At 40.3% G+C, this 24,924-nt stretch overlaps 2 protein-coding genes across 11 annotated transcripts in view; both read left to right on the forward strand.

Annotated features, from left to right (window-relative positions):
• The window catches only part of prdm16 (PR domain containing 16), a 181,810-nt gene extending 165,489 nt beyond the window's left edge, over positions 1-16,321 (forward strand). For 4 of the 10 annotated variants that reach the window (XM_051425919.1, XM_051425921.1, XM_051425923.1 and 1 more), the window contains 11 exons: positions 1-112; positions 325-478; positions 1,022-2,699; positions 2,867-2,954; positions 4,838-5,010; positions 5,179-5,256; positions 6,149-6,318; positions 8,010-8,181; positions 11,340-11,597; positions 12,126-12,306; positions 12,907-16,321. The exon at positions 1-112 is cut by the window's left edge and continues 54 nt beyond it. In XM_051425919.1, coding sequence (XP_051281879.1) covers positions 1-112; positions 325-478; positions 1,022-2,699; positions 2,867-2,954; positions 4,838-5,010; positions 5,179-5,256; positions 6,149-6,318; positions 8,010-8,181; positions 11,340-11,597; positions 12,126-12,306; positions 12,907-13,041 — 3,199 coding nt within the window. In that variant the 3' untranslated portion in view covers positions 13,042-16,321. The remainder of the gene's footprint in view (positions 113-324; positions 479-1,021; positions 2,700-2,866; positions 2,955-4,837; positions 5,011-5,178; positions 5,257-6,148; positions 6,319-8,009; positions 8,182-11,339; positions 11,598-12,125; positions 12,307-12,906) is intronic. The other 6 variants (XM_051425920.1, XM_051425922.1, XM_051425924.1 and 3 more) reach the window with 6 other exon arrangements.
• A 631-nt stretch (positions 16,322-16,952) lies between these two features.
• LOC127377250 (complement C1q-like protein 2) lies at positions 16,953-23,724 on the forward strand. The gene is made up of 4 exons (XM_051424971.1): positions 16,953-17,154; positions 22,740-22,874; positions 23,185-23,316; positions 23,441-23,724. Exons 1-4 carry the CDS (start codon positions 16,953-16,955, stop codon positions 23,722-23,724), a joined length of 753 nt encoding a protein of 250 aa, XP_051280931.1.
• The last annotated feature ends 1,200 nt before the right edge of the window (positions 23,725-24,924 follow it).

The following is a 24,924-nucleotide window of genomic DNA, read 5'->3' on the forward strand; positions in this document are numbered from 1 at the left end:
GTGCCCCAAAGCCTTCAACTGGAAGTCCAACCTCATCCGTCACCAGATGTCACATGACAGTGGCAAGCGCTTTGAGTGTGAAAACTGTGATAAGGTACAGCATACGCGGCACGTAAGTTGTGCACTGGACACACAGGCTTTATCTGCTTCAGAAATTCTGCTGGTTTTGTTTTTAGGCTTCACTCAATGGTTGTACATTTAGCAATTCTGAAAGAACAACATACCTAATATAGACAAGAAATAAAGACTACATATTTTCATTAACAGTTGCATTGTTTATTATGGAGTCCATTAATTTTTTTATACACTTACTTCACATTTCAGGTGTTCACAGATCCCAGCAACCTTCAGCGCCACATCCGCTCGCAGCATGTGGGGGCACGCGCTCACACGTGTCCTGAGTGTGGCAAGACCTTTGCCACCTCGTCAGGCCTCAAGCAGCATAAACACATCCACAGCAGTGTCAAACCCTTTATCTGTAAGTGAGAGCTTTGGTAGTTAATGACCACTTTATTCCTAACACTCATTTTTTTTTATACATCTTTTCTTTCCACCATATCTTTTTCTTCTGAACCAATGTTGATCCTCTTCATATCTTCTGAACCAAGCACACAGGTCCAGGGATCATATTAATTTGATTACAGATCTGACCTGTTCATTTACGCTTTGGATTATTTTACAATAATGAAAAAAATGCAAAGATAATTTCGATACATCATTTTAAATTGAGGATCGGAGACCAATTTTTTGCTATGTTTGGGGTAAATAAATACAATTGTATTTTATGATCTTTCTGGCATATGTTAATAGGTAATTATTTGGTAGTTGAATACATGCACTGTAGATATAATAAATCTGGAACTATTTTAGAACAGTTTCAATTTGAGTGGTTGGTTTCATTCATAGAAAACAGTCCCTTCCTTTTCTACAGCTATTTCATCAGTAGTTCCCATTCAAATATATGTGTTGCTGTTGATTTGGTATACAAAGTTAGAGACAGTGTTAAAATGGGTTTAACCAGGCCCTGATGGGCTACGTCTTTTTGCTCCCCCAGGCGAGGTGTGCCACAAATCCTACACCCAGTTCTCCAACCTCTGCCGCCACAAGCGCATGCATGCTGACTGCCGCACGCAGATCAAGTGTAAGGACTGTGGGCAGTTGTTCAGCACTACCTCCTCCCTCAACAAGCATCGCCGCTTCTGTGAGGGCAAAAACCATTATGGTTCTCCAGCAGGGATGTTCAACCCTGGCATCCCCATGAGCTCCAGCCCCATCATGCCCAAGGCCAAGTCCCACCATCCCCACCTAGCAGGTCTAAACCAGTCAGGTTTAGGCTTCACTGACTACTTTCCCTCCCGACCTCACCCGCATGCTGGCTTGCCCTTTTCCCCAGGACCCCATGGGTTCCCATCCCTCCCACATGGTTTCCCAGGTATCTTTCCCCCTTCACTGTATCCGCGACCACCCTTATTGCCAGCCAGTTCATTGATAAAGAGCCCACTGGGCGGCAGCAGTCAAGAGGTGAAGCTGCCTCGGAGTGCCCTAGATGCTCCCCCGCTGTCCCTTGTTAGCTCCACAAACAGCAATGGAGGCAATACTTTCAGTCAGCTGGAAGACAAAGAGAAAGAGAACAAACTGCATTTGTCTTCTAGTGGAGAAGCCAAGCCAAAATCTAAGATGGTAGACATGTCTGACGGTAGTGACCTTGAAGACGTTAATACCACAAGTGGGACAGATTTGGACACCACCACTGGTACTGCATCAGGTGATGGTTCTGACCTGGAGAGTGATGGAGACAGTGAACGTGAGCGAAGTGGTAAAAGAAGGAAGCCATCTGGGACTGTATCAAGTCAAGAAGGCCACCAGTTAGAAGACACGAACACTGCGTTGCTATCAGCCGTGTCTAGTTCAGGGAAACTCACTATTGATCGTCCCTTTCTCTCGTCTGCAACATCCCACTCCTTCTTCCCTCCTCCTGATGAGCAAGCCCTCCCGCCCACCTCCACAAATGCCAATACAGCCAGCACAGATTCCATCAAAGCCATTGCCTCTATTGCTGAGAAATATTTTGGTCCTGGATTCATTGGTCTTCATCAGGAAAAGAAGATGGGTCCATTGCCCTACCATTCCATGTTTCCTTTCCAGTTCCTGCCCAACTTCCACAACTCCCTCTATCCCTTCAGCGCAGATCGAGGTGCCCTCAACCCTGGCATGTTCTTTAAAGCAGAGCCCAAGTCACCTCGCGAGCAACTGCACAAGATGGTTTCTGGTGCCCCAGGAGCTCCTGCTTCCACAGCAGAGTCACCATTTGATCTCACTACAAAGCCCAAGGAGACCAAGTTAGCTCCTCCTACCCCAACAAACCCCTCAAATCCCAACAGTAGTACTGGGAGCAGTAGTGGACCTTTAGCAATATCTAGCAGTGAAGAACAGCCATTGGACCTCAGCATTGGCAGTCGGAGCCGAGGTGGTCATAATGGTGTGGCAGTTGAGCCACAGAACAGAAACAACCACATCTTTGGAGTTGGAAAGGGGGTCTCCATCAAGGACGAAACCCATGCTGGGTTTCCACACCCCCATTCCCAGTTATTGCACCAATCCTCAATTGCCCAGCACCAGCAGACTCAGGCACAGCCACACCAGCCACCACCACTGCACTACGCCAAGCCCTCAGCATTCTTCATGGACCCCATATACAGGTATTTCAGCCCCGATTAGACCAGAAACTGCTGTTTCCACATGAGCAACATCAATTCTTTTATATTCACACATTTAAAAATGTATAAGTTGGTGTTTAGAGTGTGGTTGGAGGTTGTAGTTGAACTCTGACCTTGGTACGTAACCCTCTGCCTTGTTGTTGGTCCAGCAGGGTGGAGAAGAGGAAGCTACTCGACCCTGTAGGAGCTCTGAAGGAGAAGTTCCTCAGGCCCTCGCCACCACTCTTCCATCCACAGGTAGGCTTACAGCACACACACATACACTTTTAAATATAGGAAGGCACTTGGTATAATGTTAGGCAGAAACAATAAATTGTACTTGTACTTTGAACAAAAACTACATCAAGGGAACACTAAACAGGGAATTGACCTCCAGGTATTAGATACAGGCTGATTATTCCCAGATGCTATCGACTATTATTTTCAAACCATGTATTATGTGAAAATACCTCACTCCTGCCTCCCACGCTGCTTCAACCTGAATTGATAGGGCCCTATGCACCATCATTCCACAGTGTTGATGTTATTTTCTCAAGGGTTCTGTATGATTTCTTCCTTTGTTTACTGAATGGCGCCTGTGTACCTCGTCACTTCTACCTTTTTCAGAAGACACAGCCTGTTATCGCAGCCCCTTTGATAATCAGTCGCATTGTTTGACTGTCCCCAGACCCTCCCTAGCTCTACAAATCTTGATTACAAGGAATGATAGTATTAATAAAAGAGAGAATAATAACCGTTTGAATTGTAACAAACTGCCTCTCTTGGCCATGCTAATCTTAGTTGTGGCATTGTTTCTTGTACTGGGAGCCCACAGGCCAGCTAATAACTCAACCCCCTCCAAGTTTTTTTCTCTGTGGCTGGCTGGCTGGCTAGATAATAGCACCGTGTCCATCAAGGACATCCTGTGTTTGTCTCCAGGAGAATGGGGGGCTCTCGTTGGGGAAATGGTTTAATCTGACCTGGAAATCTGTCTCCTCTATCAACTGTGACTTTGCAATACACTCATTTGGTGCATATGCAGACAGATACATTTACACATGAACATACATTTGCATATATGATACTACTCAGATATGTGTGTCTTAATTCCTTAACAAATGAGTGATTGTATCATTGAACATTGTATTCATCACTGGATGATAACAATATGACCTAAGCTACAATCTTCCCTTTGCTGCCATTTTGAAGGCATCATATTGATATTGATCAGTATCGCCAGGATGAATAGTTTTCACAGGCTCCCATGTAGAAACTTCTCATCCAACAGTGTCTCAGCTGTGATACTCCCAGTGATCCAAACACAATGCCACCTCTAATTCAGTCTCATGACGGAATCCCCCTCTCCCCCTCCACCCGTTCTCAGACTGCGAATAAACACATTGAGACGGAGTGTCTGTCCCTGTGTCTCTCCCATCCCGTATTCAGTAAAAAAGGAAGGATGTAAGCTGTTTTTGGCAAATAAACTCCTACATAACCGACCCCCTTTGTTCACAAGCTTCTCTGGGAGGGGAAGCGGCTATCAGTTGGGGGTATCTCAAACTATATTGTACAGCTCCAATCGGAGTGCTTGAGTGCCTCATTTAGTCAGTTTGCCGGCCTGCAACAGTAGCTTCGGCAGAAGAAGGCAAGAGGTAGAGAACAAAGCGCTGGGTGAAGCTTGAGGTGAGGGTGTATGGAGGGGGGAACTGGGGGAATGGTACTTGAGCATTTGTGAATGTGTTATAGGTCATGGAGGTGACTCGCCTTTAGCACAAACAACAAGGCTAACCTCTGATATACTGCTTCCGCTCTCTGTCTCTTTCCCTTGCTCCCTGTTTTTTCTGACATTGTGTCTTTGTTTTCAATGCTTCCTTTTCTCTTTTAACACACACATACACACACACACACACAAACCAGTTTCAATGGATTCTCTTAAGGTTTAATTAAAGAGCTGCTGCATTGAGCTTGTCACTACAAGTTTTCTAAGTAAACTCTTAATACACGAGTCATATCAAAATCTGGTTGAATGTATGTGATCCACTTTGAAAACTAAAAATAGGATCTTAATCTCATCAAAATATTTTATCTTACCTGTTCCCATTTGTGGTTTTCTACCATCTTGTCATCCTTCTCCCTCCCAGATGTCAGCCATGGAGAACATGACAGAGAAACTGGAGAGCTTTGGCGCTTTAAAACTGGACGCGCCGCCCAATTCACTGCAACACTCGGCTCATCCACTTTTCAACTTCCGCTCACCACCACCTTCTCTCTCAGACGCCATCCTCCGCAAGGGCAAGGAGCGTTATGCCTGCAGGTAAGTGCTTGTGGTGCAGCTTGTTATTTCCAGTGTTGATCAGATGTTCACACACAAAACTGTATTGTGTTACGTAAAATGTTTGCAATGACATGTTGATGTGTACTCAACCATCCTTAATTTCTTTCACTTCTTATTCCCTGCCTTTCTGTCCATTCTCCCCTCTAGGTACTGTGGGAAAATCTTCCCTCGTTCGGCAAACCTCACCAGACACTTGCGGACACACACAGGGGAACAACCCTACAGGTATTCTATTCTAGTTCAGTCTAGTCTGTAATCTTCATCAACGACTCTTTGCTCCCACAGATGCTGTCACTGATGTATTTACCTATTGTCTGCTTTTCTTAACGTTATTCTTTACACTTTTTTTGAGACTTTATTCTTTTTGTGCGTGGCTGAATCAACAGGAGGCTTTGTTGTTGTTTTCAGTTTCCAGGAATTCATCTGCCATACCCGATCACCTTATTAAGCCAGTTGGGTATCAGCCAGACATCCATATTACTGTAAAAGAATGTCATTATGTCATTATAAAATGAATTTGTCCTCTATCGGTTACATTCTTTAAGTCATGGAAGGCTGCTGACTCTTTTTAGAGCCACAGCTATTGCTACCTGGCCCAGTTCACATAATAATGATCACAATGAGTTCCATGCCCTGGTATAAATATTTTATTTGGGGAAAAAAGAGCACTGGGATCAGATTGGAAATTGGCAGCATCCCTGGTGAGAATTTGATAAAAATACAATCAATAAGTGAAAACTGGATTAAAAATGAAAGCTTATGACAACACAGCCACTACGTAGTTTAAATTATTAGAATCTTTATAACTGACTTTAGCTTATATTCAACAGCTCATTTGCATTGTCTTCCCATTATTCTCTTTATTCTAATTACTGAAACATTGTCCTTGTAAAATTGACTAGAACCACTTTGCTTCTTCTTTGAAAAGGTCATGAATTTTTTGGACAAATTTGAGATAGGTTTAGCCATAAGGAGTTTCTTGCTCACCTCAGCTGGTGGATAATAAAATCACCGCCATGGACTGTGGCCTGTATCTCAGATTGACGGGTCCCTGCTCAATATGCCACTGTTCTGTTCTTTAAACCCACATTCACATTCCTCTGTTCTCCTTTGGCAGGTGTAAATACTGTGACCGCTCATTCAGCATCTCATCCAATCTTCAACGCCACGTTCGCAACATCCATAACAAGGAGAAACCGTTCAAGTGTCACCTGTGCAACCGCTGCTTTGGTCAGCAAACCAACCTCGACCGCCATCTCAAGAAGCACGAGCATGAGAACATTCCTGGTCAGTTTGCAACATCTATGACTCAGTTTTCTCTGAGAAAAGTTAGGCTGTGAGAACTGAAATGTAGTTATTAAACAGGGACTTGGTATTTTGTGTTATGTTAATGGACTGAATAATGAATGGCTCACATTACCCATTTGGAAAATTTAAAATCTTCACCTCAATAAATGCTAACCTTGGTGCTGCGAATGACTTGAAGTAGGAAAACCACTTAATTAAAGTATTCACACTTGCTTTTCCTACTACGTTGCCAAAAACAACCTTTTTATGTCCAACATTGAACTATACCACTGAATATGGATGGAACACAGACTTTCTGAACTGAATGATTACGTATTAGAGCATTTGCATCCAAGTGATCCAAGCTTCACCATGTGCTGGCATTTTTAAATTTGAAATGACACCCTATTGAAACAAGGCAATACACTTGGTTTCCATCTCATGCAAATTATTCCCATTGGAGCTGTAAACTCCTGTGACATCACCAACATACACTCAATTTCTAAAATACCCAGGGATGCCAGTGTTTGAGGATGTGAGTTTGTTCATCAGAAGCATTTCATTAACATGATGTCTTGTGGCAGAGTGGTCAGATGTTTGGTTTCGGGTTGTATTCTTCTTCAAAGAAAACAGTGACTGGCTCCCGCTGCCAAAACAGTATATTTGGAGTATATTATCCTTTATTCAAAATGTTACATGCACTGCCGCACTGTCTTTAACTTAAACACAAACATGGCTATTCTTATATTCTATAAATTCCACCATCCCTTCCCCTTAAATACCACTGTGATTCATCCAAGAACAATTTTATACAATCATTAAGAAAGAGAGCAGAATTACAACAACATGAAGGGAAAATATTTTTCTGAATCTATAAATGCAACCTAAATACAAAATCTAAAGTAAGGTTCGAGTTTGACTACACACTGGAAACCATTAGAAGACTGTGGAGGAACCTGGCACCTCCTGTGTGTGAGTGTGCCTGAATGTTCAGTTAAGGAGCAGCCAGTAAAGAGCATGTTTGATCAGCTCCAACTACTGCAGAGATTGAGAGATGGGCCAGTGTTGTCACATTAGCAGTAATAACTAGTACAGTTTAGTTCAGTTCTTCAGGGATATTGTCACATCCTCCTCTAAAATTTTAGTGCTTGAGAATGATGAAAAAGAAACAAATTATGGACTATCCCCATTGCTTAAGATTTAAGAAACAAGACAAAAAAAATGATAAAATGATGTGTAAATAAAATAAAAAAAACACATCTGAAACAGCAAAATTAGCTAAATAAATACATGTATGTAACTGTCGTATTCCCCTTTCATACCTTTCAGAAGAGGGTTACGCATGCAGGAAAGTGTATATATAAAAGACTTTCTGTCAAAAATGTCAAAAGGCTGATTTTCTGTCTTTTGTCACTGTTTATCTTCTACACACATTCTGAACATTATCCTGTGTGTCAAAGTTTAACAAAACAAATGCAGTTTTTTTTTATATAATATTAAAATGTGAGGTAATGTGATTATAATGTGAATAATAACATAATAATTGTTGTAAAAGTTTTTTCCTTAAACTCATCTATTATGTACTGTTTGTCTGATGATCATCAAACTAATCATGGTTGTGCATTTGGTGTGTGTGTGGCTGTTTGTGTTCATGCGTGTGGATATGTATGTCTGCACGCTTTCCCCAACAGTGAGCCAACAGTCCGGGATGCTTTCCAACCTAGGAACCACCATCTCCTCCCCAAACTCCGAGCCAGACAATCATGCACTTTTAGATGAGAAGGAGGACTCGTACTTCTCAGAAATTCGCAACTTCATTTCCAACAGTGAGATGAACCAGGCCTCCAGCTCCACGGATAAGAGGTAACAAGAAAATTCGCTTGCACGGACCATATTTGTATTAAGATTTTTGCAAAGACCTTCAGTGATTACATTTAATCCATGAGCCTAACCTTCTACTTCATGCCAAGATCTAATTCTTACCCCAACCCCATCCTCAATCCGTCTGTAATGCTAACTCTAAAGCAAAAGAAACTGGTAAAACATCCTCACTGTTTTACACCTCTCCTCTTATTGGAGCATGCAGTCCTGACAGGTAAAGAAGAGCAGGAATAAACACACACATTTTGTTCAACTAAAAGCAACAGTTGTGCTCTTAAAGTCTTCTGCCTTCTCCCTGTACACAATATACTGTCCATGCTAGTACTTGGTGCACAGTGCTCTCTAGTGGCGTAAATGTGTATGGCAATAGTCACCAACATCAGAGCTGTTTCCAATTCTATACTAACAGTAGTTGCAGTTGGATTAACAGTTAATTTAATTGCAACTTTTAGAAGCTGCAGCTAATTAAATGTTATGCTAGTTGCTTGTCTTTCGTGCACTGCACTGTGGGACAATGGTTTATTCCAACAGCACACAAACGTTCAGGTAGATTTAGTATGCATCCTAATTTTTTAATCATAAATAAAATAGTATTATTTAAAACCTAAAATCTTTTCTAGTATAGAATTGGGACACATGCTCCATGAGTCCATCAAAGTTTTTCCAGTTTAATGTATTTCAGCCACATCAAAACTTTTTTAAACCTCACGTTTTTTGTGAAGAAAAGCAATTCATACCTGCTGTGCGCTGCCGTGTTGGTACATTACTCTGCTTACCAGTAACTCTGGCAGGGGTGATCGCCCTGTGTGTGTTTTTTCCACACTCTAAAAACCATAACTTGCTTGAGATAAATAATGAAAATGGCTGATTTATTTTTAAACCTAACAGCCACTCTGGCCAGTGGAAGAAAAGGTCAGCTCCCTGCTTTAAGTCAGGAAATGCTTTCAGTGTTAGTAGCTCAGTTGGTGGGAAGCTTTAGAGGTTTCATGCAAGAAGAGGGTATCGGAAACGAAAAGGAGGATGAAATGTTTTTCTCTTTCAGTCACTGGTTTGCCTCTTTCTTTGACTTTATACACTCCTCATCTCTGTCTCTCATTCTCAACGTGAATTCCTTTCTGGTAGTCTCACTTTCTGTCTGTCTCTTCTTCCATCATCCCCCTCCCTCTTGTCAACACGCATTATGGCCAGCAGACCCAGTGGCAATTTAGCCCCTCTGCCATCTGGGATCAATACTGAGTCTCATCCACAACAAGCTGGGTTGACGTTTTAATATCTGTAATTCAGACTAAGTATTATGCTTTCTGTCCTCCCACCAGACAGCCCACTGTTTATTCTCCCTCTGAGTGACTGAAGTCAAACGCTGAATGCAAATACACATTCATGGATGACTATCTGTAATCGCTCTTAACCGCCCTTGCAACATAGTTTCTCCCACTTTAAAAGTTCTTTTTCAGCATCATAGCCAGTCAAAATAAAAGTCCCTGGTAGCTCTCAGTTTCACATGAAAACTTTGTTTGACCAGTTTCCAAGCTGGGGATGTCGTAGATGCTGAGGCAGCACTGCTGCTCTGAGGGTGGGAAGTTTCAAACAAAAAAAGTTAGCGGGTTTAGATGTACACAGATATTTCCAGCACTGCAGTGTTGAAGGACTAAGAGGTATCTGTCTCCCCGGGACCGCAATCCAGGACGTAATTAGGGCTGGAATAAGGACCCAGGCCACGGCTTGAGCTCTATGGTTTGGATAAAACTTCAGTTGGAGCTGGTTCCTTGTCTGGGACTGGGCTACAATGGCTGGCAGTTTGGACCCTGAGGGGGACTCAGGTTGAGGCATTTATCTAGGAGATCCACTGATGATGGAGCTCTTCCCCCATCCATACCCCCAGCCCGCTAACACAAACACCCAACTGACGTGTTTAGACTAAATGACAAAACCCAGGGCCCCCTATGTCAGAGCTTTGCTTCTTTCTCCATACACAGGCATGGAGTTTTTCCCCGCCAACTAGCTCTGCAATTTGATTATGGTGATATTTAATCTAGATTGAAAGAGGAGAACTCTTTTTTCCCCCCAAAAGTCCCTCTACCCGCATTTACCCACCCACTGTGTGTGACCCAATCCTGTCCCTGTGCACCCCTTCCCAGAGGTAATCCTGTCTGATTTGATAAATGTTCACTGTGTGGCAAAAAATGGAAAGGGTAAATTTGCCGTCCCAGAGGAAATGATATCATGAGCCATGACATCGTGGTCTGGGGGTGATGGAGGGGGGAGTTCGGGTGCTGGCTGGAAAATGTACAGATGGCAGGTCGTAATGGTGGTGTGCTGATAGCCTGTTTGCAGATCAGCCATCGTCTTCCTTCAGTCACACAAAGTATGTTCCACCATTACAGGGTGTAGGGGAACCAGTCTGAAGCGGGCCATCTCCTGCTCTGTGTCTGAAGAGCTGGCCAATTAATCATGTGTGGGCCGTTTGAAAGCACTCTGGGCAGACTGTCAGCGCCCATGTTGTTTGTGTGGACACTGGAGTTGGACTCTGCATACTTGTCAACAGATTATTTATTTCTCTCTCTGCTTGTGATGAATCATGTCTTTTAGATGGTCAGGAAATGGTAACAGCCTCCCAGCTCTAGACTGGACACACCGCTCAGAGAAGAAACTAAAATAAGTCATTCAGCCATTGTTGCAACAATAAAAAGAGCACTAAGCCAGTTAAATTAGCAAATCAGGCTGAGGTACTCATGACAGACATTTTGTAAAGAAATATTTATATAATCAATGCAGTAGAACCAGAGATATGCTCCCTTTTTGTTCCTCTAAGCATATATCTCTGAAAAACTACTACACTACCCATGATTCAGATTTCCCTGACTGCCTGATTGGCTAGGGAGACTGCTCACACTCATATCCACTTCAGTTTGGTTTTTGCATTCTAACAATTTTAGAAAATTTTTTGCTTTGCTTTTATAACGATGTTTGAGAACATGCAGCGTCTCAGACTGGATAAATATAACATAACATGAGCTCTAAATGCCTGTTTTTTTTTTTTTTTACACTGAATCGTCAGGAGGAACAAGGCAGTGGTTTCAGAAACAATTGCCAACATTAGTAACACTTCCTCTCTGCTTTGACCTTTGATCCCTCTGCAGATCAGACCAGGCTGAGGAGGAGCGCCCACCCAGCCACAGTTTGTCTAACTCCAAGCTAGGGCTCCAGGGGCTGGAGGAGGAGGAAGAGGAAGTGGAGGGCGACGATGAGGAGGAGGAGGAAGGCAGCCTGACCGAGAAATCTCACGACGAGGCGCCAGAGTCCCCGTCTCCCGTCACAACCGGAGTGTATGAGGAGGACGAGGAGGAGGAAGAGACAGATACCGCTCCATTAGCTATGAGCTATGAACACACTCGCAGGTATACATTTTCTTGACTATACAGAAAACCACATAAGTCACGGTTCACGGACACTCTTCAACTGAATCCACACTCAAGAACCAGAGCAAATGTACACCATATATTGTATCTATGAACAGAAACCGGCCATTATACCTTCTGTCTTTATAACTAATGCCGATAACACTACATACTGAGATGGGCAGACAGAAACACGGATTGAACGTTTAGATTCCCTTCACAGACACCCAGAACAGAAAAAGTCAGTGTTTCAGTTAAGCTAATGTGAGGTCACCTTCTGCTCCTTCTCTTTTACTTCTTCCAATTTATTCCTTCTACCTGTCCTTTTATTAATCGTACATCTCCTTTTCTCTTCTCTTCATGTTCACAAAACTTTGTTCTTTAATTTTCCCTCCCCCCTCCATCACATTAACTCTCCATCTATCCCTTCCCTACGTCTATCTTTCCATCCATTTACCCATTCATCTGTCCACCAACCACCACCCATCCACACTGCCCTATTTCTGCAATCCATCCCTCGGTGTGCAGGTGTATAGAGGAGGAGGGCTCTCTCTTGGACCTGGAGGGTCTGCCCAGCTTTCCCAAGAGCCTGGAGGGGTTACGTAAAGCAGCCAGTGGCGAGCAACCCTTTGACGTTAAAGACATATTTAACACTTCACTAGAGTCGGAGGCTTTGAAAGAGACATTGTACAGGCAGGCTAAAACCCAGGTATGTGACTGGCATTTGGATGTCCACTTAAAGAGGCAGGGACAGGAAAGACTCTCATAAGACAGGAGGAAGCACAAAATGTGTCCCGAGGATTAAGAGATGAAGGCTTGAGTGGGATCGTTTCACATGTTCAGGCATTTGATATAAGAAAAGATTGTTTTGACAAGTGGCTCTTGTCTGCCCCCTCACGTCTTTTCGTCTCACCTAACCTACTAACCTTTTATCTTTAAACTGCTCTTATATTTCTTATCTCTAGTCTTAAAGACTTAGACTTAAAACAGTCTGATTAAACATAATCACAAAGTATTATGTTTTAACTTTGTCATTACAAAGTACGTCAAAAAGTTAAAGGGTAGTCATTTCTTGACTATTACAACTTGAGATCTGGGAACATGGCAACATTGCTACAGAGACCACAAGCAATCAGGCAATCTTGTTATAACCAATAGAAATGATTTTCAAAGATTCAGAAATAAAGCCTAATAAACCAAAATTGTCCATTAATTTCTTGGCAAGTCATTGGACAGAAATGTTACTAAATATTATAAATCATGCAGTTTCCTTTTTTTTTTTTTAAACATCACCTGTCTTCTCCCGCAGGCTTATGCAATGATGCTGTCTCTCTCTGAGAACAACCCTTTGCACGCGCCCTCCCAGAACTCTCTGGACGCTTGGCTGAGCATGGGAGGTGGACCGTCTGAGACGAGCAGCTTTCACCCGCTCAACCACATCTAGACGAAAGAGAGAGAGAGAGAGAGAGAGTGAGAGAGAGCGAGAGAGCGTAAGAGAGGAAGTGGGAGGAAGAGGATAAATAGAAAGAGAGACTGAGTGGACATGAGTAGTGAGAAGACTGGCCGGAGAACGATTTCAGTGTCACATACATTCAAGATAGAAAGAATACGTTTGTGTGGATATGTGTGTTCATTTGTGTGCGTGTGTGTGTGTGTGTGTGTGTGTGTGTGTGTGTGTGTGTGTGTGTGTGAGAGAGAGAGAGAGAGAGAGAAGAGGGAGAGATTGTCCCTAGGTGAGGCGTTTCGCAAGACTCTGTCAAAGAGAAGCACTGCTAAGCTCCTGTTGATGTGAAGGACATGATGAATGCTTCTCAACAGCATTAAAACTCTGCATTACTCTGATCCTCCCCAAGTCCACAAGGCTCACCCCAGCACCACAGAGACCCTACACAAGGCTCTCATAAAGACACTTAATGACTAATATGTCTCTAAAGTCTGTGTACACCGCCTACTACAAGCACTGCAGCACCAGCACTGCATTAGCACTGCATGTCCACAAGGTGGTGCTGTTTCACAAGGAACATAGTGGGCGCGTGCACTATTGTCTCCAGGTTTCCCCCATCAATCATGGGTGACTCATTTACTGATCTTGTTTCAGTTATAACTGCAGAATCAACAATAGCACCACACTAAATGTTACTTGAGGAAATGACAGTTCCAGTAGACTGTTGATTTTTGAATGATTACATGGAGAATGATGTTCAAATGTGCACAGCAACTGGTGATTTTAATGAGCTATCTGGGACACTAGCCATTATAATTGGTTACCCAATTTGATCATGCTGAAAATGAATTTAAATCATACTCAAAAAATGAGGAAAGTCTTTCTCTGCTTGTTTATTTCATCGTCATTTGTTTATTTTATTTACTTTCTTTCCTCTTAGATACCACAGTATTGTTTCTTTGTAGGCACCACAGTGCTAAATTGTTAATATAATTATTTTAGAGAAGGACCAAACTTGTATGATATTGTCATATGATGTACAAAATAACCTAGATGTTCATAGCAAGAGTGGTATGTGCCAAATAACCCATAGAAAATGTTTTGTTCTCTGACAATCATTTCATTTCCAAGGGGCTTGCCTTTGCTGTCATAGTTCTTTTCTTATTACGCTCTTATAAATTTGATTTCAGAAGTGTGTGTATGTATTTATTTTTGGTTGTCATGACTGGAGGAGTGAAAATGAAGAAAAGTCATTTTATCCCTCTTTTTTTGTTGCTGAAGGAATGAACGCCTATCAGAGCGTGAGGAAGATTTTGAATCAATGGTTTTGATGCGTTAGTGTGCCAAAATGGAAAGAACCCATGAAATTAATTGTTTTAATTTATAGTGAAAGATAGCTGTAGTTAGTTTTAGGTCCTATTTGGCATTGTAATGTCCTGCAGTGTTTAGTTGGGTTTTTTCCCCCCGTGTTTCTGTTCAACCATTTTACCCAGTATGCTGAATGTGTCTTGTTCAAATTGGCTTAAGTGTTATGGGAGTGGGGGACAACTTTCACTCTGAATGTCAGAAAAGGGCATTATGTTGTCACACTATTGAATCTGACTAGTTTCTACCACATCAAGCTCCCTTTATCCCCTGTTTTTCATTTGATACATGTAGTGTAACCAATGACTATTATTTTTAAAAGTAGTTGTCCTCTATTACATGGTCCAAAAGTCTAAAACACACAGTCACATCTGCATGAACATCTGGTTTCCTGGTTTCCTTCATGCAAGAAGGAAGGCAAAGACTTGTGAAAACCAAAAAAAGAGAGTAAACTAAACCACAGATAGTGTTAAACAGACATCATATTTCTGCTGGTCGGTCCTTCCAACACTTATAAAAAATGTCTACTTGATTCTGGATGGGGAAAACAGAAACACTTGATCATGAGTTTAACTTTATGATCTTCTTGTAAGAGCATACTGAAAACTCATTCCATGTGGTCTACAAGGTAGCTGTGCCATGGAGGGCATGAGTCATTTACTGTAGATAACTGTAGATAGCTGCAGGGGGCAGGGGGGGTGAGCATTGTTGATCATTGTTGCCTTGATCCTCCCTGCGTACTGGGACTTTCAGAACTAGGCCTGATGCTGTATTTTACAAACTAGTACTTAAACCATATGGGTCCAAGCCATAAATTGATCAGGCTTAGGTCTCTAGAACTTAGAACGGATACATTTTCAGACTAGTTTCACTTTTAGTAGATGAGCAACTCGTGCTCGACATGGAGAGATGAAAAATCTGAAACAAAGCACTGTAATTTTTTTTCACCGCAGCAGGTGGTAGTGTGATGCTAGGACTGATGCATCATCTCATTTTTCTAAAGACAGAAGTCTTTTTTTTACTGAATGAGATTTCATTCATGGTAAACACATTGTTTTCCAACTCGTGGTTATAAAATGTAAAGACTTGGGTTGCTAAGTTTTTTGGTTGACTATATGTAGTAATTCATGTCATGGACTACTGTAATAAGTACGCGCTGTGTAAAGCAAAGGAATTGAAGGCATTGAAGTATTCCATTTTGCCAACTTCAGAAAGTATTCTGGCAGATGGTCGCTGAAATTTTCAGCATAATAGAACATGGTTGCTGTTTTCCCCCACTGTTACAGGAGAAAGTAAAAATATACATATTGTTTCTTTTTAACTGTATAGTATTTTAAAGAATAAAAAACAATGATGCATTTGTCTGAAGAAAAAAAATCATTGAAAAATATGGGTTTAAATGGATGGTGCTTGTTTTGTTTGAATCTGAGTTGTATATCGCCTCTGTTATGTTTATTGAAAACAAACAAAAAAAAAAGATATTGTGCATGACGTGTTTAGCAGTCATAATGATGTCCATTTGTGAAATGTGTATCAAATCAAAAAATGAGAAAAAAAAGAAAAGAAAAAATAAATCCGTAGATGCACTTATTGTACATGTGGTTAGGTTAGTAGGTTTGACTTCAAGTTTTTGACTGCCTTACAGGTGGCTCTGAAAGACATAGAAAAGACTTGTGGGACAAGACATAATGAAAAACAATAAAGGATTGTAGAATAATATTGAACAATTCTGAAATTGCAGTTCTTTTGATGCTTGTGATTATTGAAGATGTACTTTAGAGAAATTTCATTGAAAAGATATGACTCTGATGTTAATTCTGTAGAATAGCAATGTATACCAAATGTAATCTTTCCAATGCTATGAAGAATTTATACATGAAATTGATATGCAATAAAACCTGTGTGCTTTTTAAAAGAGATGTCCACTGTGTGTTTGTGGGCTATGACACTGATCAGTGAAAGATAACAAATGAAGTGTTTTTTCTATTATAATTTATCATTTAAGGCCAACTAGAGTTGAAACAATAGTAGTTGATTAATAGTTTATGTCATTTATCAGGCAAAAATTAAAGTGTTTCCTCACTGCAGATTCTTAAATGTGAGGAGGAAATTGATCAGCAATTTTTAATACTTAATCAATAATTGCAGCCTACAAAGTGGCAGTCTGTGCAGTTCAACTTTAGTGTCTGTGTTAATCTATTCAATTCAATTCAATTTTATTTGTATAGCGCCAATTCATAACAGAAGTTATCTCAGGACACTTTTCAAATAGAGCAGGGGCCTCATGTACTAAGACTTGTGTGGATTTCCTACTAGAATGTGGCGTACACTGAAAGAGTGAACGTTCTGTACGCACAAAAATATTCAGATGTATCAAAACGTGCGTACGCAGAATCCCACGCACATTGTCTTTGTACATCGCAATCAACGTGAAATTGAGCGCACATGCACGAGCACAACGCTCCACCCTGTCCCCTCCCTCAATTACACCGATCTGAATATGCTAATTAGTATAAATAGGCCTAGATAGTGCTGTCTTTAGGAAAATGGCAAAAGCCAGGAAAAAAAGAAATTTTACGGAGTGTGAATTGGAGGTTCTGCTGACGGAGTTAGAGGCACAGGCAGTAAACACGGTAGGGTCGGAGAACCGCACCGCAGCGGAGTTGAAAAAGAAGTGGTCAGATATGAAGACATATCTGCCCATCGCCAGAGCCTTCAGGCCACAGGTGGTGGAGTCCCTGTATTACGGTAGACTGATATACTGTACTGCTGTATTGTGAAAGCGTTACGGTGCGTACAAGACGTGACGTCACCACGCTCCCAGTGAGCGCTAGTTGTTGTTGTGTGTGAGCCATGCTGATGAGACAGCGGCACATCGGTCCGCACTTTATTGTTAACTGTTAAATAAATATGCCTAAAGATAATTCGAGTGTGTTCTACTTCCTCCATACGCAGTAGAGGACTGTGTGCTGCAGTAAATAACCCCTTAACACAAATAATCTGCCAATGATTTAAAATTGTGTAATTGCTTGATTGATTGTAAATAATAATGACTTTCACATGCAGTGCAACTGTCCCTAGAGCAATTATTAATTTCGGCTATGCAATTTCAATGCATTGCCTGTGAGTGTTGCCAACTGACAACTGACATAAGCAAAAAATATACGTACGCCAGCAATGAAGCTGCCGTGGAGGACCGCACGTTCTCACGTTCATTTCACTTTTAGTACATCCGAACGTGAATGTGAAAAATGGCGTATGCACGAATTTTACGCGTACGCAACGTTAGTACATGAGGCCCCAGGTCTAGACCGAACTCGTCAGAACATTATCTACAGAGACCCAACAGTACCACCATGAGCAAGCACTTGGCGACAAGGGCAAGGAAAAACTGCCTGTTAAAAGGCAGAAACCTAGGACAGATCCTTCGTGGGTGGTCGTCTGTCTCGACCAGTTGGGGTGAGAGAGAGAGAGAGAGACAGAGAGAGAGACAGACAGACAGACAGACACGCAGTATCAACAGTATTGGCAATGGAAATCTAGCAGGACCATGGCAGGAGCCCCACCAGGATCGATAAGAAACTGCGAGACGAGAAAGCACAAGAACTCCAGGGAAGAAGTGAAGTTAGTAACATTGCATTAATGGAACATGAATGAGTGCAGAAAGAGAGAGGAAGAGAGGAGCTCAGTGCACCATGGGAAATCCCCCTATAGTCTAGGCCTATAGCAGCATAACTAAGGGATGGTTCAGGACTCACTTGATCCAGTCTAACTATAAGCTTTATCAAAGAGGAATGTCTTAAGCCTACTCTTGAATGTGGTGAGGGTGTCTGCCTCCAGAACCACAACTGGAAGCTGATTCCGCAGGAGAGGAGCTTGGTAACTGAAGGCTCTGGCTCCTGTTCTACTTTTAGAGACTATAGGAACCACAAGTAGCTCAGCATTCAGAGAACATAGTGTTCTAGTGGGGTAATAGGGTACTATGAGCTCTTTAAGATATGTAGGGGCCTGACCACGAAGAGCTTTGTAGGTGAGGAGGAGGATTTTAAATTCTATTCTACATTTTACAGGCAGCCAGTGCAGAGAAGCTAGTACAGGAGAGATGTGATCTCTTTTTCTAGTTCCTGTCAGTACTCGTGCTGCAGCGTTCTGAATTAATTGGAGCGTTTTAATGGACTTATTGGGGCAACCTGATAATAAAGAGTTGCAGTAATCCAGCCTTGAAGTAAAAAATGCATGGATTCGTTTTTCTGCATCTGTCTGTGATAGGATGTGTCTAATTTTTGTAATATTACGTAAATGAAAGAAGGCAGTCCGGGAGGTTTGCTTTATGTGGGAGTTCAATGTCAAATCCTGATCACAGATAACTCCAAGATTCCTAACAGTGGTGCTAGAGTCCAAGGTAATGCCATCTAGAGTAACTATATCTTTAGACAGTGAGTCTCTAAGGTTTTTGGGGCCAAGAACAAGAATTTTGTTTTTTTTTCTGAGTTTAACATCAGAAAATTGCAGCTCATCCAGGATTTTATGTCCTTAAGACATGTTTGTAATTTAGATAATTGATTAATTTCATCGGGCTTGATTGATATATATAACTGCGTATCAACTGCATAACAGTGAAAGTTAATGGAGTGATTCCTAATAATGTTGCCTAAAGGGAGCATATATAAAGTAAATAGTATTGGTCCAAGTACAGAACCTTGTGGAACTCCATGACCAACTGTAGTATTTATTGAAGATTCATCATTAACATGTACAAACTGCCAACGATCTGATAAATATGACTTAAACCAGCTTAGTGCGGTTCCTTTTATGCCAATTTGATGCTCAAGTCTCTGTAAAAGGATATCATGGTCAATGGTGTGAAATGCAGCACTGAGATCTAATAATACAAGTACAGAGACAAGTCCATAGTCAGAAGCAATCAGAAGGTCATTATTAACTTTAACCAGAGCTGTCTCTGTGCTATGATGAACTCTAAATCCTGACTGAAAATCCTCAAATAAACTATTGTTATGTAGAAAGTCACACAACTCTTTGGCGACTACTTTCTCCAGAATCTTGGAAAGGAAGGGGAGGTTAGAGATTGGTCTATAGTTGGCTAAAACCCCTGGGTCAAGAGTGGGCTTTTTAAGAAGGGGTTTAATTACAGCTACTTTAAAGGACTGTGGTACATATCCTGATAATAAAGAAAGATTAATCATATCCAGTAAAGAAGTGCCAATGAAGTCATTGCTCCTTAAGGTTATGGGGATATGTGGCTCAATAGAGTTGTGACTCTCTGTCAGCCTGGCTACAGTGCTGAAGAGGAACCTAGGGTTATTCGTATTTTCTTTTATTAGTGCTGAGTAATAGGCTCCTCTGGCATTACGGAGGGCCTTTCTATGAATTTTAAGATTATCTTGCCAAATTGAGCGATATTCTGATAATTTGGAAGAGCGCCATTTCCTTTCAGATTTCCTAGCTATTTGCTTTAACTGGCAGGTTTGGTGGTTGTACCACGGTGCTAGTCTCCTATGTTTTAATAATTTCCTTTTTATAGGGGCGATAGAATCTAATGTTGATCGTAGTGAGCCTGCAGCACTATCGACAAGATTATATTGATAATTTTCTGAGGGACTAAAGTTGTTATAGGATTCTGTTAAATTCAGACATGGCCTTGAATTAAACACTGAAGGAATCTCCTCCTTAAATTTAGCTATAGCACTGTCAGATAGACATCTGCTGTAGGAAGTTTTGCCTAATGGCTTATAATCTAATAGTATGAATTCAAAAGTTATTAAATAATGGTCAGATAGGAAAGGATTATGTGGGACGACTATTAAATGTTCAATATCAATGCAATAGAACAAGGTCAAGAGTGTGATTAAAACAATGTTTCTTTACACTCTGACAGAAGCCAATTGAGTCTATTAATGATATAAATGCGTTACTAAGGCTGTCATTGTTAACATCCACATGAATATTAAAATCACCTACAATAATTACTTTATCTGATTTAAGGACTTAACTTGATAAAAACTCTGAGAATTCAGATATAAAATCAGAGTACGATCCAGGAGCGCGGTACACTATAACAAATAGAACTGGCTGCAGTGCTTTCCAGTTAGGGTGAGAAAGACTAAGAACAAGGCTTTCAAATGAATTATAATTTAGTTTAGGTTTAGGGTCCATTAAAACGCTCGAATCATATATGGCTGCAACTCCACCTCCTCGGCCGGTGCCTCGAGAAATGTGAGTATTAATATGACTGGGGGGGTGGATTCATTTAGGCTAACATACTCCTCGTGGGACAACCAGGTCTCAGTAAGGCAAAGTAAATCAATATCATAATCTGATATTAATTAATTAACTAAAACAGCTTTAGAGGACAGAGACCTGATATTTAACAGCCCACATTTCATTCTTTTATTTTGTGCTACTGAGGAGTTAGTTTTAATTTTTATTAGGTTTTTATGTTGAACTCCTCTTGTTTTTATTTCTTTAAATAATTTAGGTGGTCGGGGGACAGACACTCTAACATTCAAATAAAGTCATAAACAATTATTGCAGTTCTGTCTGTGGACTTTTCTTTAAACACATGATACATTTTGTTTCACAGTGAAATATCATCTTCCTGTTAGCAGAAAACCGAACATGTGTGTCACATCAGTTTGGGAGTGTGAAATGTAAGATTAACCAAAAGTATTTGTATGGTTGAACAACAGTTAGATCCACTACTCAAACATAAATTACTTTTTCTTAAGAATGGTGGGTAATTCTAATGTAATTTAAACTCACTGTGGTTATAGTGACCATATTATTTAACACACACAGTAGTTGTGTTTTGATCACTATATTTCTTTCTGTCTGTTCATTCTCATTCAGTTCTCAACAGCTGTTGATACAGATGTTGATGTGATTACGAGCTCAATCAACACAGTCACTCTGATCCATTTTCAGTTGAGAAGCTCGATACTTTCTCATATTGTGACTTTATGACTCAGCACTCGTCTGCCAGCGGATGTTTTTGTAACGTGTTGTTGCTCTTCAAAAGCCAGATTTTAAAACCAGGCTGATTTATTGAGGAAGCAAAGAGAAAATGTTCTATATTACTCATCTAACTTGGATTTCTGCTTAGTCTTATCTCAGCCAATTAACAACCTGTAGGTCACTCTATCTGACTATGTCATTAATGTTTGAACATGTAAGGGTAGTTATTTTTGTCTTCAGTGACTTTTTTTTATATCAAGTTATTCAATGTTTACACTCTTAAACCTCAGTGAGGATGACACTTATATTGATCTACAGCCTTTCTGAACCTGTCAGTGTTTGCAGCCATGAGGTGACTTTAAACACATAATCTGCATTTTAAGTCCTTAAAATGTGTTTTCATCTCCTCCAGTTACACAATGAGATTTCACAGACCTGCACAACACTGAGAGTAGATATTAAAATACACTTTTTGAATTTTAGAAAACTTCCTATTCAAGGATTATGAGCTAAAAGATAATTTATGTTTGTGTACTGTGTTTTCTTTGTTATCTTCCAGATGGCATGCACAAAGTAATAAATGTTATCAAATAGACATACACAACACTGAGAGTAGATATTAAAATACACCTAAAAGATAATTTATGTTTGTGTGCTGTGTTTTCTTTGTTGTTTTCCAAATGGCATGCACAAAGTATAAAATGGATCTCCAGCACATATTTCATATAAACATTTCTGGTAATTACTGATCAGCAAAGACACTATTTAAGGCTGGGATTAACACAGACACTAAAGTTGAACTGCACAGACTACCACTTTGAGAATGGAGATTACAGTGTGTTTTCCACTGTTGCTGCTGATCTGCTCTTTCTGCACCGCTCAGCTTCAAACAGAGTCTGACAATGAAATTATTCCACTGGAAAAGCAAACTGAACCCCAGAGAAGAGAACCAACAAATGCCTCTAACCACCAACAGACCTGTCCACAAGACTTCCATGCTCTGCTGAGAGAGATGAGTGCTTCCCTGGCTGAACAGAGGGTGGAGATGAGGCACTTACAGAGAGAGAATGAAGGTACAGTATTATGTAAGGTAGTGAGGGAAGTAATAGGAATATTAACCACTGCTTAGCAGGTTTTTGTATGTTGCGACAATTAACAATTTTGCAGCAAATGATGAATGGAAGATAAAAACTTTGTGTAGCATTCTTCTTAACATACATATAGTGTATATCAGCAACAACACTTTCTCTATCTAAAAAACTGTCTCAGCTCTTTAATTTCTCAACAAAACAAAACTGAGATCAATGTTACAAATTGATGGTGCAGTTAAATAAAAACTAACATTTATTTTTCTTTTTAAGCACAAACGGCTAAACTGAAAGAACTGGAGTTACAGAAAGCTGAGCTGGAGAGGCAGAAGACTGAGGTGCAGAGGCAGAAGATTGAGGTGCAGAGTCGGAAGATTGAGCTTGAGAAGTTAAAGAAACAACTTCAAGGTACTGTGTGGAGATCAACTGCTAATGAAAGTGATTTATAATAGTTTATCATGAGCTTATCTATATTAATAATGTACTGTTTGTAATCACAGATTTACAAGTTCATAATTGAAACACTTACCTAAACTAGTATACAAAAATACAGAACAGTTTGGTCACATTGCTGTATTTACAGTAAGATTAGAACAATAACATTGCTCTCTCTCTCTCTTTCTTTCTTTCTTTCTTTCTCTCTCTCTCTCTTTCTCTTTCTCTTTCTTTCTCTCTCTCTCTCTCTCTCTCTCTCTCTCTCTCTCTCTCTCTCTCTCAGTCAAACAGGTGGCTTTCTCAGCCTCTCTGTTGGCTTCAGGCTCAGGAACTATCGGACCATTTAACACACAAACTCCTCTGGTCTTCAGACATGTCGTCTCAAACATTGGAAATGCCTACAATCCAAACACAGGTACTCAAATTCACAACTTTAAACAATGAATTTGACTTTTTGTCTATGTTGACTTTAACTTGGTTGACAGATGTTGCACCAAGCGATTCCCCATTTACATTCACTGACAACAAATGTCCCACAGGTTTTTTCATTGCAACAGTGAGAGGAGCCTACCACTTTGAGATCTACGTAGCTGGATATGGACATGCTTCACATCCTTCAGCTGCTGCATTGATCAAGAACGGAGAGGTTATTTGTGTTGCATATGATCATCGGCCGTCTAACTTTGGGAGCTCTGCTCATGGCACCACGCTGCTTCTAGAGGTCGGAGATGTTGTGTTTATGCGTCTGTGGGCTAACTCTTGGATTTATGATGATGAAAATCACTATAGCACCTTCAGTGGCCATCTGCTTTTCACCATGTGAGAGGGAATGAGTCTTTTTTCTTCGGCTATATGATAGTTGTGCACACACTAGTAGTGTGTCAGTACTTACATATAATGATTGTGATTATGACTTGTTTTCAAAGGTTTTGAGTATATATTTTATATTACATTTGAATAAATTACAATCAATTATTGTAGTACTTTTTCTGGATATTAGCACATTTGTTTTTGTTTCAAAATTTAATTATCAGTGTTTTAGGTCTGTTCAACTGTTTGGTAAAGCACATTTTTAGTTACTACATCTTATTGAAAAATGTGTTGGACTTAACTGATTGAGCCATCTCTACCACTCAGTTTAGGTATGTTATGCTAATAAAACATCTCTAGATGTTGTGTTTTTGGTAGGTCCTTTTCAGTTTGCCTCCTTACATGAAATTAACAACTGCAGACATTAAGACACTCTCTTCATTTTCAAAATTAGCATATTTTGGCAACATATTATAGGTTTGGAGGTCTGTCTGAACAGAAACATGTAACTTGATTTATAGGAAATATAATGCTCTTGAGAGAAGGAAAAAGGTGTCTCACACTTTGGCTCCATATGTATTTCTTGTTTATTTAACTGATAATATTTCAGTTTTACGACCTTCAAGATCAACAATTATGGTCTACCAAATGGTTTGTTTTGTGGTTAATGTAATTAAAAATGACTAAAAAATAAGATAAACCTTTAATCTTTAATTGTTCGTTTCATTCCATTATATATATGATATTTAATATAATTTCATAAGTATGATTGATAATGCCTCAACCAAACTGTTGAATTGTCCTTTAATGATGCTAAGATAATAAATGATCAACTTCTTTGAAATAAAACACTAATGAACATTCTTGGTTGTTAAATCTACAACAAGGTATGTTTTACTGGTTATGAATGAGTCTAAATTAAATACTGATGCCTCTATTTGACCTACTTAAGCAAACAAGACTGTCAGCGAGAAGATTGCCTATTTCTATATAGTAAGTGACTGCCATCAGGTCAGACTCGGTAGGATTTCTCTTAGAAACACTACCCCTTTTGTCCACATTAAAATAATGGGTTTTTTTACTATGTAAAAAATGCTTGACCTGGTTGAGTTGCCATTTATTGATAAAGGTTGTGATAATAAATTTACAATTTTTATGAAATACAAAAACTTGAACATTCATTGTTGTCAGTACCATATATTTGATGTTATTC

Source organism: Dicentrarchus labrax, unplaced genomic scaffold (genome assembly GCF_905237075.1).
Source record: "Dicentrarchus labrax unplaced genomic scaffold, dlabrax2021, whole genome shotgun sequence".
NCBI classification, from domain to species: Eukaryota; Metazoa; Chordata; class Actinopteri; family Moronidae; genus Dicentrarchus; species Dicentrarchus labrax.

Coding starts and splice junctions, on each gene's coding strand:
- LOC127377250 (XM_051424971.1), top strand. CDS start 16,953: ATGGCAAAAGCCAGGAAAAAAAGAAATTTTACGGAGTGTGAATTGGAG. Junction 17,155..22,739: donor GGTGGAGTCCCTGTATTACG/GTAGACTGATAT, acceptor TTTCTTTTTAAG/CACAAACGGCTAAACTGAAA. Junction 22,875..23,184: donor GTTAAAGAAACAACTTCAAG/GTACTGTGTGGA, acceptor TCTCTCTCTCAG/TCAAACAGGTGGCTTTCTCA.